This window comes from Bidens hawaiensis, unplaced genomic scaffold (genome assembly GCF_021521415.1).
Source record: "Bidens hawaiensis isolate Kalapana, Puna unplaced genomic scaffold, B.hawaiensis_p1.1 tig00025445_1, whole genome shotgun sequence".
NCBI classification, from domain to species: Eukaryota; Viridiplantae; Streptophyta; class Magnoliopsida; order Asterales; family Asteraceae; genus Bidens; species Bidens hawaiensis.
This window is the reverse complement of record NW_027494069.1, coordinates 68533-87773: the sequence shown is the minus strand read 5'-3', so window position 1 is coordinate 87773 and position 19241 is coordinate 68533. Positions and strand designations below refer to the sequence as shown.

Genomic DNA, 19241 nt, shown 5'->3' with positions numbered 1-19241 from the left:
AGCATTTAAATAAACTATATGGACCATATGTGCAAATAGTTATTGAAACAATTAAAAAAAAAGTAAGACATCTTAACTAAAGGCTCCTAGAATTATTTGTAAAGGTCAAATTGAATGAGCCTTTGATAAAAACAAAGGTAGCACACGACTTTCTCGCTTTAGTAAATGGGGTATGTGGGATGTGAGACTATAAACTATTTTACAGTATTTTCTTTCCACATTAATATAACATGAAATAATTTTTTAAATTTTATAAAAATGACAATTTTTTTTAACAAATATGGGATGAAAATGTATAAATTTTAAAAAAATATTATAAATTTGTATAACATTAAATTTGAAATAGAAATTTCATCAGGATAACCTTTTGTAATTGATTGAACAAACTCCCTATAAACTATCGCGTTGAATAAAACTATTAGATCCAAAACATCCAAGTTGTGTGGTCATTTTCCATTGTGCTGCCCTTTTCTTTCTCCATAAATTCCTTAGGTTTTCTAGTTTCTTTATTATTTAAATTGAATTTGCTTGGTCTAATGCTAAGAAAATAATTTTGTCCACAAAGGGGAAAAAAACTCCAATTTCAGTAATTCTTTACCAAAAAGAATTATCTATCTATATAAACACATATATCCATACAATAATTTGAAGACATTTAACCTAACACAAAGTATTACAAAAAACTAAAATAAAACATATATTTTTTTAATCTTAAAAACTTTAAATTAAAAAGAAAATAGTAATATTATAACCTTTTAGATTTTTTTTCAATTTATTCTCGTAATATTATAGTGTTTTTACTGATCCTCATCCGGTATTTGTAAATGTTATACACGTTTAATACAAAATTAATTTGAAATATAAATAGAGAATTTAGTAACACTACAATGATTAGTTGTACATAATATAATATTAAATTTGATAATCCAGTTATATAAGGGTCCTACTATCCCAAACACCCATCTATTCGTCCCGTATAGTGCTATACGAGACGTATTTGGTCCCCGTATAGGGCTATACGGGACATATATTGGGGCCTATATGCCCTCCGTATGTATTTGTTGGTTTTTTTTAGCAAAAAATGATGGTGTTCCTAGAATACCCCTCATTATATTTAAAGTTTGTTTTTATTTAATTAAAGGTAGCAAGCATCAATTACCTATGTGATTTATTATTATTATTATTATTTTAGATATGTATATTTATTTGTAAGTATTCTTCAGTCATCAGTCACAACTTCCCTTTTTAATTGCCGAGTCCACTGCCTCTTATGAGATTTGATTTCTCTCTCTCTCTCTCTCTTATGTTCATAAATGGTGATCGTGTGGACTCTCCTTTGATTCAGATCTCATCCATCAGATTACAACACAAACACAAACCCACCGCCATCAACCATTATGTCTTCACCACCTGTTACCACCATTCAATTCCCAATCAACCTCAAATTCAACAACAAACAACACGTCATTAACGAAGTCGATTTCTTCGCTGATAAAAAACACCAAGATCATGATCACCATCGCCACAACTCTCCAGTCCTCACCGAATTCAATCACCATATTAACGTACGTAGTTGTAATTTAAATAATATTGAATTGTCTTAGTATATTGGAATTTAAATTATTATTGTACGTGTTTTGATATATTATTGTTGTTACAGACTGGCTTGCACCTTGTGACTGGAAACACAAGCAGTGATCGTGAGTCGGTTGTTGTTGACGACCAAACATCTCCCAAATCTCAAGATAAGCGACATAAAAATGAGGTGCTTATCTATTACTAGATACTATATTTAGATGTGTAAACGAGCCGGGCCGGCCATCGTTTGACTTACTAGAATTCGAGTTTGAGCTTGGCGTGGCTTGTTTCTAGCTTTATTTTTAAATCTTGAAGGTGACTTGTTTTGTAGCTTTGTTTCTAAATTTTGAGCTATTTTTAACGTGCTTGGCTTTTTATCAATATCTATACTATACTATTTAAGATATAAGAGGGTATGAACTCTTAAATTTTAATTTTAAGAGGTATCATTATTGTTGCATATTATACAACCAACAATACATAAAATTTTGAAAATATAGGGGTAACATGGTCTTTTAACCATACACCCATGCACGGTTAAACACCATACATTAAAAAATAGTTACAATAATGGTCCTTCAACTTCAAATCGAGTTTTGTTAATTTATTAAATAGTTACAAATTTAACCTTTATTTTGAACCAACTATCCTCACGACTTTTAATGACCATAATACTTACACGCGTCAATATTTTAAAAAAAATACACGATAAAAACGAGCATTTTATCCTCTTTAAAATGAGTAGGGTATTACTATACTTTATAAAATTTAAAAAATTAACATGTTAAGTACGGGTACGAGGCAGGTCAGGCGGGCTCGGGTCATGGGACAAACCAGATTAGGATTGGAACAGGTCGATACAAAAAAGGGTTAATTTGGTTCTGGTTAAGTTAATACGGGTTTAGATCGAAATGTGTCGGGTCAGAACAGATTTCGGATTAAAATGGTGGTACTGGCACCAGTTACGTGTATAATGACGCGTTACACAGGCACCAACAACGGATTGCACGTGCACAAGCGTTGTGTGACGCACTTACCACCACCGGTTACACACCCGATGTCACGTTGTGCATATACCATCGTAGGGTTACGCACATACCATTGCAAGGTTCCGCACGTGCTGACACCGAGGTTACGTGTTCGATGCTGGATTTGTGTGCACACTCAGCCATATCACGTGGGCTCTCATCTAGTTATTTATTGATTAGTTTATATACATTTATAATTAGATTTTTGTATTCTAATCATGACTTTTGTATACAACATAAATTTTATTTAGTTATATTTACCATAATTGTATACATAATAATATTTGTTACATGCATGTATCTAATATCAAATAAAGATTATATAAACAATAGGCTTGTTTAGTGTGATCAAAATGACTGAAGCCCGGGCTCGTTATTAAACAAGATTAATTTTAGACTCAAGCTTATTTAAGCTCGATTTGATTCGAACTTTTAGCCAGTTAATCTCGAGCAGCTCACAAACGATTTAATTTTTTGTTTACATTGCTAAAAGTTATTAATAATGAAAAATGAGCTTACCTATATATTCACATTTGTGCGTTGAATCGTATTTTATACTGTATATAGAATTTGAAATTTCGAATTGTGTTGTGTTGTGTTGTGTTGTGTTGTGTAGTTAGCAGTGGCTAAAGCTGAATTAGGAAGGATGAACATGGAGAATCAACAACTGAGAGAAGCTTTGAGTCAAATGACTGTCAAATACAACAAGCTACAAACGGATTTCGTGTCCATGGTACAACAAAATCAACCGAACGATGGAGATGAAGTGCCGAAATCATTTATGGATCTAAGCTTAGCGGCTCCAGCAGCAGTTGAAACCGACGACAATTCACAATCGTCGTCCGAGGGGAAGAGTCATGATGAACAGCCACGATCACCACCGGAATCGAATAAGGTTCCAAGGTTGAGTTGTTCCAAGAATAACACAAACACTAGCATTGATCAAGCTACCGAAGCAACCATTCGAAAGGCTAGAGTTTCTGTCCGAGCTCGATCTGAAGCTCCCACGGTACATATTAACGAATTACTAATCAAATTCAGTTTGTTTTTGATGTTTTATGGTTTGACATAAGAAAGAATAACACAAAGATGAATTCTCATTAAACTATGTTATATATTTGAATACTCGTCATCACAATCACATTGTATAATTAGTTAATTACAATTTAGGATTTATTTGATAGATTTGTCAGATATCCAAAATTAAAATTATGACTTAAATACTGAATTTGAACACATAAATAGACGTGTAAATTATGATGATCAATGATTCACGCGTCTTTTTCTAAAAAAAAACGAAAAGGAATGAAGTTTGCTTAAGGTACCGAGCACCACCATGCCGATAAATTCGGTACCCACTTTTCCAGAAATTCATTATTGTTGGTTTTTTGGTACCGGTACCAGTATGGTACCACTACCATATAAAGATGGGCTTTTTGTAATGCGTATCGGTATCATGTCGAACCGGTATCGTACCGATAAATTCGGTACCCACTTTTCCAGAAATTGGGTACTGGTATTTTCGGTACCCCTCTCATCCCTACTTTCACCTTGTTTGTCATTAATCAATTTGTACAAATAAGAGTTGTTAACTATTGAATTAGCTTCTTATCATGGTTTATCTTTCAGATTGCTGATGGATGTCAATGGAGGAAGTATGGACAAAAAATGGCAAAAGGAAACCCGTGTCCACGAGCGTATTATCGGTGCACCATGGCCGCCGGTTGTCCGGTTAGGAAACAAGTACGATTGCATTGATATATTAATACTTTTATCATAGGGTTGTAATCAAGTCAAGTCAAACCAAGCCAAGTGGGCTCAAACTCGACTCATTTATTAATTGAGCCGACCTTAGGTCAGGCTCCTTGTTTATATACAGATTAGCTCGGTTGTAAACGAGTTATTTTTGAGCGAGCCACAAACGTTTTGAACATTCTTATTTGTCGTAGATTTTGTGATATCATTTTAGATTAACTTTAGTGAGAGTTTAAAAAACTTGGTTACTATTACGTGATATTATCTCATTAAAATGGTGTATGATGCAGGTGCAAAGATGTGCGGAAGATAGAACGATCTTAATCACCACATACGAAGGCACTCACAACCACCCTTTGCCGCCAGCCGCCATGGCATTGGCCTCCACCACCTCTTCCGCAGCCAGGATGCTACTCTCCGGATCCATGCCTAGCTCGGACGGCCTCATGAATTCAAATTTCTTAGGAAGAACCTTCCTTTCTTGCGCTTCAAGCATGGCCACCATTTCCGCCTCCGCCCCTTTCCCCACCGTCTCCTTAGACATGACCCAAACTCCAAACCCGTTACAATTCCCAGTTCCTTTCTCAAACCACCAGAATCAAAACTTTTCGGGTCAAAATGAGGGACTAGCACTATACAACCAATCTAAATTCTCTGGGCTCCAAATGTCACAATGCATGGAGGCTGGTGGTGGTTCACGACTTGCGGTCCCACCATTGCACCACCAAGGGGCGCCACAAGGCGCTTTTGCTGATACGGTCACGGCCCTCACTGCTGATCCTAATTTCTCTGCGGTTCTAGCGGCGGCTATTTCATCAGTTCTTAATGGTGGCAGCAGTGGTAACACCAATAATAGCAATAGCAACATTAATGGCAGTGCAAGTACTAGCAATGACAATAGCCATGGCAACAATTAAGTCAACTACTCCAGTTTTGAAGGCAATTAGTTAAACACTGGCTAAGAGGGTTTAGTTTTGACTTTTTTTTTTCAAATACATTTGTTTATTATTTTATACAACACTTTTTTTTTATTGTTTGTTGTTTGAAATTTGGATTAGGCACTCAAACCACTTTTTCCATCCATCTTTTTACAAAACTATTATGCCGGTAAAAAATCAATAAAAAAATTTTATAGGCAGGATGTCTTATTGTCTTACCAACTGCCATTGTTGGCACTATGTGGAATTCACCGAAATCCTACACACTTAACACCGCCGGAGAGAAAGGTCTCCGTATGACCAAACTCAGGCGTGAGGATAAGTATCAGACGTGCTAATAAATATTTATAACTTATTCTTTTGGTAGATGATGCCATGATGTGTGGTCACCTCCGAACTGATATTAATGTTATGAAGTTGTTGTGTAGGTTGCTATATGTTGATCTTGAATCTATTATCGAAGGGCTTTGGTTATAAGTTTTCAGATAATGTATAGCTTGTTATTGTTGGATTAATTTCTATTCCGGGTCACAAGTCGGTGAACCGGGCCTAAGAGGTTTTAACAAGTCGGTTAAAGTCTAAGAGGTATTATGAAACATTCCATATGGATCTCAATAAAACGGGATTTGAAGATGTTGTAGGCCGACTCCGAGCCTATGAGGAGCGAATCTGATAAGAAGAAATTCAAGGGGGTGACCACGGTAAACTTTTATTCGACAAATATGATTCATCAAGTCATAGAAGTTTTGAATTTAATGGGGGACGAGGACGAGGAGGTCGAGGTCGCGGTCGAGGCCGTTTCAATGGCCAATACCGAACCCCTAGTACCGAACAAGGGTCATCAAGTCGGGGAAAAGTAAGGGTGAAGAAAGATCGGTCAAAGATTTTATGTTACCAATGTGACCAGTTTGGTCACTTTGCATCCGGTTGCCCGGACCGAGTTCAAAATGGTCAAGAAGCAAACAAAACCGAAGCCCATGAAATTTTTGATGATGTGGCGTATATGCATCAAGTTGTGTTCTTAAATGAACAAAACCTAATACCAAAGAAATACGAGACCGAGCGGGTCGAAGATGATGTATGGTATTTGGATAATGGGGCAAGTAATCATATGACGGGAAACCGGTCGTATTTTTTAGAGTTAAACGAGAACATAACCGGGAGGGTTAAGTTCGGAGATGGGTCATTTGTTCAAATCAAGGGAAAATGCTCAATTCTTTTCCAAGGAAAATCGGGTGACCAAGACTTGTTAACCGAGATTTATTATATTCCGGAGTTAAAAAATAATATAATAAGTCTCGGTCAAGCAACGGAGTCCGGATGTGACATTCGGATGAAACACGATCTTCTGACCATATACGATGAGAACGGGAGGTTACTCATGAAGGTCAAGAGATTCGAAAACCAACTCTACACAATACGAATTAAAATTGGAGCTCTCGTGTGTTTGCAATCAAAGATTGAAGATGATGCATGGCATTGGCACGCAAGACTTGGGCACATCAATTTCGAGTTAATGAAATCGATGGCTAAGAAGGATCTTGTACGAGGTTTACCACATGTTGAACACGAAAATCAGTTGTGTGAATCGTGTTTGGTGGGTAAACAAACGAGGCGTTCGTTTCCGGCTACATCTTCGTTTAGAGCATTCCAACCTTTGGAGTTGGTTCATGGTGACATGTGCAGTCCAATAACCCCATCCACTATCTCAGGTAATATGTATGTCTTTGTTATTATAGACGATTACTCACGATATACGCGGACGTTTTTATTGAAAGAAAAAGGTGAAGTGTTTGAAAGTTTTAAGAGGTTTAAAGCCCTAATCGAGACGGAGGCGGTTTTACCAATGAAAACTCTCCGAACCGATAGGGGAGGAGAATTCACTTCACGTGATTTCAATCGGTTCTGCGATGAAAGTGGAATTATTCGGCATTTAACCGCCCCGTACACGCCACAACAAAATGGCGTGGTAGAAAGGCAAAACCGAAAATTAATGGGGATGGTACGGAGTATTCTAAAGGCGATGCATTACCGAATTATATGTGGGGAGAAGCGGTCCGGCATTCAACTTTTTTAATCAATCGGGTCCCAACCCGGGCCTCGGTTGATCAAACTCCATATGAACGGTTCAAGAAAAAGAAACCGATTATTGAACACGTTCGAGTATTTGGGTGCATGGCGTATGCTAAAGTTGATAGTGTACATCTAAAGAAACTTGATGATAGGTCAAGACAACTCGTTTATCTCGGGTCGGAGACGGGTTCAAAAGCATACCGTCTCTTCGATCCGAACACCCGGAAAATTGTTGTTAGTCGGGACGTTGTGTTTGACGAAAACAAAGGGTGGAATTGGGTAAAGAAAGTCGAGAAGAATGACTGTGAGCCGGGTATGTTTTCTATTGTTTGGGGGGGGGGGGTGCGGTTGACAATGGATCTGGTCAAATCGAACCCACTATTGAAGAAACATCTAGAAGCAACCCGGGTAGCCCAAGCTCTGAACCTACATCATCGGTTCAACCCGAGTCCAACGACTCAGCCGAACCAAGTCATATAGGGCCTAATTCCTCAACCCGCTCTCAAGTTCAGTCGACGAGTAATGAGTCACAGGTCCATTCGGGTGATAATGAGGCCCAAACGGGTCTAAGACGTTCGACCCGAGTCTCGGTTTTACCAAGAAGATTATAAGAAGATTATGTGTTACATATTGACTCTGACTATGAGCAATTGCTTCTCACAGCAAGTGGTCAACCGAGTAGCTATTTTGAGGCTAAGTCGAACCAAGAATGGGTTCGGGATATGAATACTGCAACACCCCGACCAAAGGCGGATTATACATCGGGGCGCCACATATTGTTTCATTACTCGTGACACTATTGGGTGTCAATATTTAATAAATACATTCATTCGCGCACGCGCAAAGCAAACACAAATAATATAAATCAACATAAATCAATATATTATAAATCATAATATCCGAACAGCAATAACTTGTCTTGATACATTTTAATCTAGGTCAAAAGTAAAGAAAACTTCCTACGTGTCCACAAGCTCCAAAACAGCTACTGCAAACCTGAACATGTGTTAAAATAAACGTCAAACACTTGCGTGTTGGTGAGAAATCAAGTTTAATACAATACATAGATAACAATAAATCTGCGCGCAACATGTGTATGTCTGGGTTTCAACAAGGGTGTAATCAGATCGGGACCAACTCTAAGAGACAAGACTGCCAGTGCTCACAATTGAGCTCACAAACAAGACTAACTGTGCAAGTGTAACAAAAGAGAAAATCATAAACGATAGTTCTCCCGTGTTCATCTAATGGTACCATGAAAACTGCGGAATAGACCGACAAGACGGTTAATGATCCACACATACAAATAACAGCCAAGTCTACGTCCTCAACACATGGGATACTGCGCGACTAAAGTTCATAAACAAGTTTAAGACTCTAAGTTTGTATGAACACATGAACATCCCAAAACATTAAAAGCAAAAAGGGATTAGGTACGAGATTACTCACTTGATAAAGATGCGATGATAGATAAAGCAAGAACCAAACAAGCAAGTTAACCTATAAGTAAAGATTATTGTTTTAACGATCGGTTTTAAGTCTTGATTATAAGTTAGCATAATTAATAAGTAAATTATTATATATATATATATTACCGGAAAAGCAGGGCAGAACAGGGAGGAAGACGGAGGCAAGAGAGGAGGGAGGCGGCTGAAGAACAACGGCAGAGAGCAAAAAGGGAGGAAGAGAATAAGTGTAGTGTGTGAAGTGTTAAGAAAATAGTACTATATATAGGCAAACCCTAGGGGACACAAACCCTAGAAAAGATCTCCAAAAGTAAAAGAAAAGATATCAACAGTAGAAAGTTCTGAAAAGTAAAGATATCAAAAGATATGGTAGCAGGGAAAAAGAGGAAAAGGTTGACAGGATCCAGAAAAAGGCATGGGAGAGGACAGATAAAGTTACTGGTCAAGCATGGCAAAAGCAGATCTCAAAAGATTATGTCAGTCACTTTATCTGCCAACCAATGGGGTTGGTGCGCATGCTGCGCTGAAAGTAACTTTTCAGACATAAAGCAGATTAGGTCAACAGCTCAAAAGATAAGACAACTCAAAAGCAACGGCTAGATTAAACAGAAGAAAACTCAAAAGGTTTAGCGCGAGAAGGCTAAGGCGCTAAGGCAAAAGTGCGCGAGCGCGAAGGCGGACAGAACCAACCTTAACGCGTCGCGGGAAGAATCACATTTCTTAGCGCGCCGCGGGAGGAACTAAAATTCCTAGCGCGCCGCGGGAAGAACTATAATTCTTCGCGCGTCGAGGGATGAACTACGATTCTTAGCGCGCTGCGAGAAGAACTACAAATCCTTAGCGCGTCGCGGGAAGAACTACCGTTCTTAGCGCGCTGCGAGAAGAATTACAATTCTTAGCGCGCTGCGAGAAGAGTTCGTCTCGCGAATCGCTGTACAGGTGGTCTTTACGCAGATTTCCTTGTAAGGGGTCTGGCGCGTGGAGCTGCGCAGACAACCTTAGGCGGGAAGGAACAAAGGACAAGCAAAGAGTTAGAAGAAAAAGAGGGAAACAAGGCGTAAGGGCGGGACGGCGACAAGAGGGAAAAGAAGGCGGAAAGAGAGAAGGAGAGGGACGGGACGGCGGAAAGAAAGAGAGAGAAAGAGGCGGGAAGGAAAATATATATTATTATTAAAAATAAAGTATAAGTATAAATAAATACTAAATCATAAAAGAAAGAGATCGGGTCAGAGAAACGGGTACCTGGGTCGGGTCGGATCGGGGCAGATGTCACAGTCTCCCCTACTTTAAGAAATTTCGTCCCAAAATTTATCTCGAAGTAGGTTGCGCAGAGAACAGGTGCGGGTACTTGATCTTCATTTGATCTTCCCTTTCCCATGTAAACTCGGCTCCGCGCTTGGACTCCCAGCGAACTTTCACGATAGGGATACGACTGCGCTTGGTTTGCTTAACCTCGCGATCCATAATCTCAACAGGCTTCTCAACGAAATGCATAGTTTCATCAACTTGAACTTCATCAAGTGGAATGTGAAGGTTCTCGTCAGCTAAACACTTCTTGAGATTGGATACATGGAACGTTGGATGCACATTACTGAGCGCGGGCGGCAGGTCAAGTCTGTAGGCAACTTTTCCCACACGCGCGAGAATCTTGAATGGACCAACATATCGAGGAGCAAGCTTACCTTTCTTCCCAAAGCGGACAACACCTTTCCAGGGCGACACTTTGAGGAGAACAAGATCACCAACTTGAAATTCGAGAGGCTTCCGCCTACGATCTGCGTAACTCTTCTGTCGGCTTCTGGCAGTCAGCAGGTGATCACGGATCTTGGCGATTTTATCGGTTGTCTCTTGAACAAGTTCGGGTCCTGTGATTTGAGTTTCACCCACTTCGCTCCAACAAATCGGGGAGCGGCACTTACGACCGTAAAGTGCTTCAAATGGGGCCATACCAATACTGGAATGATAGCTGTTATTATAAGAGAACTCGATCAAAGGCAGGTGTGAATCCCAATTACCTCCAAAATCAAGAACACAAGATCGGAGCATGTCCTCAAGAGTCTGAATAGTTCGCTCAGACTGACCGTCAGTCTGAGGATGATATGCCGTACTCATGTCCAAGCGAGTTCCTAGCGCAGATTGGAGAGATTTCCAAAAGCGAGATATAAAACGGCCATCGCGATCGGATATGATGCTCAAAGGAGTACCATGGCGGCAGACAATTTCCTTGACATAAAGCTGCGCGAGTTGCTCAACACGGTAGTTTTCACGAATGGGCAGAAAGTGAGCAGACTTAGTCAAACGATCCACTATTACCCAAATGCTATCATGTTTGCTTGCTGTCAAAGGTAACTTGGTAATAAAGTCCATCGCTACACATTCCCATTTCCACGTAGGAATTTCTGGTTGTTCGAGCAAACCAGATGGGCGTTGGTGTTCAGCTTTCACTTTAGAACAAGTCAGACATTTAGCTACGAACACAGCAATATCCTTTTTCATACCGGGCCACCAATAAGTAATGCGCAAATCCTTGTACATCTTATCAGCGCCAGGATGAATAGAATACCGAGATTTGTGCGCTTCACTCAGGATATCAGCGCGAAGATTCTCATCAAAGGGAACCCAGATGCGATTAAGATAGCAGAGAATTCCACTCAGATTAGGGACAAAGAGTGCTTCCGCGCCACACGCTAACTCGGCGCGAAGGTTACCATTACTGATGGATGCGCGCTGCGCGTCACGAATACGCGATTCAAGGTTGCTTTGAATCGGCGCGAAGTGAAGCTGCGTGCGCGGCAAAATACAGTTAAGCTGGCAGGGTTTTCGGCTGAGCGCATCGGCTACCACATTAGCCTTACCAGGATGATACCGGATCTCACAATCGTAATCGCTGATGAGTTCGTTCCATCGGCGTTGCCTCATGTTAAGTTCCTTTTGATCAAAGATATGCTGAAGGCTTTTATGGTCAGTGTAGAGGATACACTTAGTACCATAAAGGTAGTGTCTCCAGATCTTCAAGGCAAAAACAACTGCACCAAGTTCGAGATCGTGAGTTGTATAATTCTTTTCATGAACCTTAAGTTGCCTTGATGCGTAAGCGATAACCTTGCCTCGTTGCATAAGAACACAACCGAGACCTTGGTTGGATGCATCGCAATACACGACAAAATCATCATTACCCTCAGGTAGCGCAAGAACAGGAGCTTCACATAACAAACGCTTGAGCGTTAGAAAGGCTTCTTCTTGCTTCGAGCCCCAAATATATGGTTTACCTTTGTGCGTTAGAGCTGTTAAAGGCAAAGCGATCTTCGAGAAGTTCGAAATGAAGCGCCGGTAATAACCAGCTAAGCCCAGAAAGGAACGGATCTCGGAAGGAGAGGATGGCGTAAACCAGTTCTTGATTGCTTCAATCTTGGATGGGTCGACATGAATACCCATCTTGTTTACAACATGACCAAGAAACTGTACTTCATCAGACCAAAATTCACACTTGGAAAGCTTAGCATAGAGTTGCTCAGCTCTAAGCTTTTGCAACACCAACCGAAGATGTTGCTCGTGCTCGGCCTTGGTCTTAGAATACACCAGAACATCATCGATAAACACAATCACGAATTTATCCAAGAAAGGCCTACACACCCGATTCATTAGATCCATGAAAACGGCGGGTGCATTGGTTAAACCGAAGGACATGACCAAGAATTCAAAATGGCCATAACGAGTTCGAAAAGCAGTCTTCGGAACATCTTCATCGCGGATGCGCAACTGGTGATAACCAGAGCGGAGATCAATCTTCGAGAAACAAGAGGCACCTTGGAGTTGATCAAAGAGGTCGTCAATACGCGGTAAGGGATACCGGTTTTTAATGGTGAGTTTGTTCAACTCGCGGTAATCAATACACATGCGAAACGATCCATCTTTCTTTTTAACGAACAACACCGGAGCACCCCAGGGCGAAGAGCTAGGGCGAATGAATCCTTTAGCAGTCAACTCTTGAAGTTGGCTTGCCAATTCTTGCATCTCAGCGGGCGCAAGACGGTAAGGAGATTTAGCTACGGGGGAAGCACCAGGGACAAGATCAATACGAAACTCGACTTCACGAGCGGGAGGGATACCAGGAAGATCATCAGGAAAAACTTCAGGGAAATCACGCACAACAGGGATATCGTGAAGCTTCTTCTCTTCAGCAGGTTTAACCACATGGGCTAAGAATGCAACACACTTCTTCCGCATGAGTCTTTGGGCTTCGGCGCAAGACATAAGTTTAAGACCACTGGAGGGTTTTTCGCCGTAAATATGAAGATCACCATTTTCTCGAGGTATGCGAATCAATTTCTTGGCGCAAATAACTTCGGCGCGATTCTTCGAGAGCCAGTCCATACCAATGATAACATCAAAGCTTCCAAGAGGCATGGGGATGAGGTCAATCAGAAAATCGTTTTCGTTAAGGTTAAGCGTGCAATCTTTAATCACTGAGTTTATTAAAACAGTTTCACCATTAGCCAATTCAACTGAAAAATTTTCTTTTAAATCGTTGCGCGGTCGCGCAAGCTTCTGCTCGAAGGCGCGAGAGATAAAACTTCGATCGGCGCCAGTATCAAAAAGTATAGAAGCATAAAATCCGTTAAGCAAAAATGTACCATTAACTACGTCATTATTCGCTTGCGCTTGGTGCGCGGTTATATTAAAAGCTCGTCCACGCGTCACTTGGTTCGAAATCTGGTTCACCGGATTCGCTTGTGTGATTTGCACTTGTAGTCTCGGGCACGCGTTCCGGAAATGACTGGGATCACCGCAGTTAAAGCACGATCTGGGTCGTGGGTTTTGGTAGATTGATTGTGGGTTCTGCGGGTAGACTGGTGGTGTTGGCGCAATTGGATTGGTGGGAAGGACTCTACAGTTCTCAGCAGTGTGACCAGTACGGCCACATCGGTTACAAAGTCGACACGGGGTTTGGGTTGGGTGGTGAAATCTACAGGTTGGGCAGAAGGGATGGTTTCCTGTGTAAGGTTTCTTAGTTGGTGGGGCAGGGAGTGCTGGATTGGTTAGGGCATAGTTGTGAACTACAGGGGGAGTTGGGTAGGCTGACAGTGGGTTAGGCGCGTAAACTGGAGGTTGGTAGATGGGTTGCTGGACAATGGGCGGGTTGGTAAGCGCATAGGCCTTGCGCCTGCGCTTGAGGTTGTTACGGTTTGAGGGTTCAGGTTTGGTTTCTGTTGGTTCAGGGGCAGTCTTGGTGAGTTTGGTCTTCTCAGTTCCCCGCAGGAACAGGGTTCCTGCTCTGACATGGTTGTCGCTGAGCACAGCGGCCAACTCAATGGCGTCAGAGAGGGTAACTGGGTTTCTGGCCCATACAGAATCTTGAATTTCCATGGGGAGACCCCCAAGGAATTTCTCTATGGCTCGGCGGGAAGGGGTAACAAGGTGAGGGACAAGCAGGCTTAGTTCATGGAAGCGCGTCGCGTACTCGCGCGCTTCACCACTGTACTGCTTAAGATTCCAAAATTCCTCCTCCAGGCGCTTAACTTCGTTGGGAGGGCAGAATTCTCGCGTAAGAATTTCCTTAAATTCCTCCCAGAGCATGCTGGAAGCAGCTTCTGCGCCACGCGCATGAGCTACTCCATTCCACCATGTAAGCGCTCTGGATTCCAGGACACTGGAAGCATACAGGGTTCGTCTGTCTGAGGGGCATTGGGTATGGAGGAAAGTGTTTTCTATTTTCTCAAGCCACTGGAGCATCACGGTGGCTCCTTCAAGACCTGTGAACTTTGGAGGGTTACCCGCGTTAAAGGACTTAATGTTATAACTCGAGGTATTGTTTTGGCTCAAGGCTTGGGCTATCGCGGCGGCCATTTCCTGGGAACGTTGCTGTCTACGCATGCGCGAGGCTTCTCTTCTCTGAAATCGGCGAGATAGCGGAGGCATTCTATAAAAATTTTAATTTTAGTTAATATCTTGGTTTTAGCGCAAAGTTTTAATCTCATAAAGTTTGGTTTCGCGGAGTCAGTTACTGTCAAAAGTTAAAGTAAAATAAATGACCCTAAATGCAGACTTAATAAAGGTAACAAATTCGAATCAAGAATCGACAATTCATGTATCACCATGACTTTCCGAATTCCCAATTTAAAATATACGAGCAAACGAGTATTGGAGATTGACGATTCATGTATCACCATGACTTTTCAATCCTCAATATAAAACATACAAGAAAATGAGTATTGGAGGTTGACAATTCATGTATCACCATGACTTTTCAAGTCTCCAACCTCAGAACATAATCGTAAATGGAAATTGAAAATCAACTATTCATGTATCACCATGACTTTTCGGATTTTCAATCCCAACAAACGAATATGTAAGTAAAATCAATAAAAATCGAAATTCACAAAAATCGAAATATCGCGGAATAAAACATAAAATCATATACTGCGCAAGCGCGAGCATACTCATAAATAACGAGTAATTAACAATAAGCGCGCAAACATGAGATTTCTCTCATGCGCGAGAAGGGACTCTTAGGTATTCTAGGCCGTTACGTCTAACCACCTATCCTAAAGTCAACGAGCTCTGATACCAATCTGCAACACCCCGACCAAAGGCGGATTATACATCGGGGCGCCACATATTGTTTCATTACTCGTGACACTATTGGGTGTCAATATTTAATAAATACATTCATTCGCGCACGCGCAAAGCAAACACAAATAATATAAATCAACATAAATCAATATATTATAAATCATAATATCCGAACAGCAATAACTTGTCTTGATACATTTTAATCTAGGTCAAAAGTAAAGAAAACTTCCTACGTGTCCACAAGCTCCAAAACAGCTACTGCAAACCTGAACATGTGTTAAAATAAACGTCAAACACTTGCGTGTTGGTGAGAAATCAAGTTTAATACAATACATAGATAACAATAAATCTGCGCGCAACATGTGTATGTCTGGGTTTCAACAAGGGTGTAATCAGATCGGGACCAACTCTAAGAGACAAGACTGCCAGTGCTCACAATTGAGCTCACAAACAAGACTAACTGTGCAAGTGTAACAAAAGAGAAAATCATAAACGATAGTTCTCCCGTGTTCATCTAATGGTACCATGAAAACTGCGGAATAGACCGACAAGACGGTTAATGATCCACACATACAAATAACAGCCAAGTCTACGTCCTCAACACATGGGATACTGCGCGACTAAAGTTCATAAACAAGTTTAAGACTCTAAGTTTGTATGAACACATGAACATCCCAAAACATTAAAAGCAAAAAGGGATTAGGTACGAGATTACTCACTTGATAAAGATGCGATGATAGATAAAGCAAGAACCAAACAAGCAAGTTAACCTATAAGTAAAGATTATTGTTTTAACGATCGGTTTTAAGTCTTGATTATAAGTTAGCATAATTAATAAGTAAATTATTATATATATATATATTACCGGAAAAGCAGGGCAGAACAGGGAGGAAGACGGAGGCAAGAGAGGAGGGAGGCGGCTGAAGAACAACGGCAGAGAGCAAAAAGGGAGGAAGAGAATAAGTGTAGTGTGTGAAGTGTTAAGAAAATAGTACTATATATAGGCAAACCCTAGGGGACACAAACCCTAGAAAAGATCTCCAAAAGTAAAAGAAAAGATATCAACAGTAGAAAGTTCTGAAAAGTAAAGATATCAAAAGATATGGTAGCAGGGAAAAAGAGGAAAAGGTTGACAGGATCCAGAAAAAGGCATGGGAGAGGACAGATAAAGTTACTGGTCAAGCATGGCAAAAGCAGATCTCAAAAGATTATGTCAGTCACTTTATCTGCCAACCAATGGGGTTGGTGCGCATGCTGCGCTGAAAGTAACTTTTCAGACATAAAGCAGATTAGGTCAACAGCTCAAAAGATAAGACAACTCAAAAGCAACGGCTAGATTAAACAGAAGAAAACTCAAAAGGTTTAGCGCGAGAAGGCTAAGGCGCTAAGGCAAAAGTGCGCGAGCGCGAAGGCGGACAGAACCAACCTTAACGCGTCGCGGGAAGAATCACATTTCTTAGCGCGCCGCGGGAGGAACTAAAATTCCTAGCGCGCCGCGGGAAGAACTATAATTCTTCGCGCGTCGAGGGATGAACTACGATTCTTAGCGCGCTGCGAGAAGAACTACAAATCCTTAGCGCGTCGCGGGAAGAACTACCGTTCTTAGCGCGCTGCGAGAAGAATTACAATTCTTAGCGCGTTGCGAGAAGAGTTCGTCTCGCGAATCGCTGTACAGGTGGTCTTTACGCAGATTTCCTTGTAAGGGGTCTGGCGCGTGGAGCTGCGCAGACAACCTTAGGCGGGAAGGAACAAAGGACAAGCAAAGAGTTAGAAGAAAAAGAGGGAAACAAGGCGTAAGGGCGGGACGGCGACAAGAGGGAAAAGAAGGCGGAAAGAGAGAAGGAGAGGGACGGGACGGCGGAAAGAAAGAGAGAGAAAGAGGCGGGAAGGAAAATATATATATTATTATTAAAAATAAAGTATAAGTATAAATAAATACTAAATCATAAAAGAAAGAGATAGGGTCAGAGAAACGGGTACCTGGGTCGGGTCGGATCGGGGCAGATGTCACAAATACCGAGATCGATTCGATAAACAAGAATGAAACATGGAGGTTAGTTGAACTTCCAAATGGTACAAAATGTATCGGGTTGAAGTGGGTGTTCAAAATCAAACGAAATGCGGATGGAACGATAAACAAGTACAAAGCTCGGTTGGTTGCAAAGGGTTACGTGCAACAACCCGGGATTGACTTTGATGATGTTTTCGCTCCGATAGCCCGAATCGAGACTGTTCGGCTACTAATCGCATTGGCTGCATCAAACGGGTGGGAAATCCACCATCTTGATGTAAAAACGGCTTTTCTACATGGTGAATTGAAAGAAGTCGTGTTCGTTTCACAACCCGAAGGATACGAGAAAAAAGGCGAGGAGGAAAAAGTTTACAAGTTGTCAAAGGCCTTGTACGGGTTAAGGCAAGCTCCCCGAGCTTGGAACACAAAGCTCGATAACATCCTACGAGACATGAAGTTTCAAAAATGTTCCAGGGAACAATCGGTTTACCGAAAGACGGATGAGAAACATTTTTTGATCGTAGCCGTGTATGTGGATGATTTATTTGTGACAGGTACAAGCTCGAGTATAATTTCCGATTTCAAAAAGGGTATGGCGACCAAGTTTGAGATGTCGGATCTCGGGAAATTGACCAACTATCTCGGAATCGAAGTAGTCCAACAAGAGGATGGGATAGTAATTACACAAGAAGGATACGCCAAAAGGATTCTAAAGGAGACCGGTATGCAAAACTGTAATCCGTCCCAAGTTCCGATGGATCATGGTGTGAAATACTCAAAAGCCGAGAATGAAATCGAACTCGATGCAACCGAGTATCGAAAGGTAGTGGGTTGCTTACGGTATTTATTACACACTCGTCCGGATATGGCATACTCTGTGGGTATTGTTAGTCGATATATGCAAAGCCCACGAGAATCTCATGGTATGGCAATACGACACCTATTGAGATATTTGAAGAAAACGACGAGTTACGGGATCAAGTACGGGAAGAATGGGTCTAAACGACTTGTAGGTTATAGTGATAGTAGTCACAACATAGATGAGGATGATGGTAGAAGTACCACGGGGCACGTGTTTTATTACGAGCAATCTCCAATTACATGGTGCTCACAAAAGCAAGCGACAGTTGCACTCTCATCGTGTGAAGCCGAGTACATGGCCGCTTCAGCAGCCGCGTGTCAAGCTGTATGGCTCCGAGAGTTGTTGAGCGAGTTGACTGGAGAAGCGTTGCAGAAAGTTGTGTTGAAAGTTGATAACTCGTCCGCAATAGCCCTTGTGAAAAATCCGGTTTTTCACAACCGAACAAAGTATATAAAGTCTCGCTTTCATTTTATCCGAGATTGCTACAATGACAGCGAGGTCGATGTTGAGCACATTAGCGGGAAAGAGCAACGGGCTGATATCCTCACTAAAGCACTCGCAAGAATCAAGTTCACGGAGATGCGCGAGTTACTTGGAGTTGAAGACCTTTCTAATCCGAATCAGAAATTAGGGGGGTGAATGTTGGATTAATTTCTATTCCGGGTCACAAGTTGGTGAACCGGGCCTAAGAGGTTTTAACAAGTCGGTTAAAGTCTAAGGGGTATTATGAAACATTCTATATGCTTGGTGGCAAAGTTCACCTTGTTGGCCAAGTTGACCTTGTTTCCTAAGTTCACCTTGGTGGCCAAGTTGAGTGGTGACCACATATTATGCTTGGCGACCAAGTTGGGTTACTAGTATAAATAGATGTACAAAGTTAGTGTTAGATACAACATCAACAACAACACAACAACATCAACAACAAACACAACAATCACCACCATCACTACCAAAGTT

The 19241-nt window shown here is 41.3% G+C and overlaps 1 protein-coding gene across 1 annotated transcript; it reads left to right on the top strand.

Annotated features, from left to right (window-relative positions):
• The first annotated feature begins 1333 nt into the window (after positions 1-1333).
• LOC143571605 (WRKY transcription factor 6-like) lies at positions 1334-5429 on the top strand. The gene is made up of 5 exons (XM_077056986.1): positions 1334-1565; positions 1661-1765; positions 3223-3615; positions 4236-4349; positions 4652-5429. The coding sequence occupies exons 1-5, from the start codon at positions 1398-1400 to the stop codon at positions 5276-5278; spliced, it is 1407 nt and encodes a 468-aa protein (XP_076913101.1). The 5' UTR covers positions 1334-1397; the 3' UTR covers positions 5279-5429.
• The last annotated feature ends 13812 nt before the right edge of the window (positions 5430-19241 follow it).

Coding starts and splice junctions, on each gene's coding strand:
- LOC143571605 (XM_077056986.1), top strand. CDS start 1,398: ATGTCTTCACCACCTGTTACCACCATTCAATTCCCAATCAACCTCAAA. Junction 1,766..3,222: donor ATAAGCGACATAAAAATGAG/GTGCTTATCTAT, acceptor TGTGTTGTGTAG/TTAGCAGTGGCTAAAGCTGA. Junction 3,616..4,235: donor CTCGATCTGAAGCTCCCACG/GTACATATTAAC, acceptor TTTATCTTTCAG/ATTGCTGATGGATGTCAATG.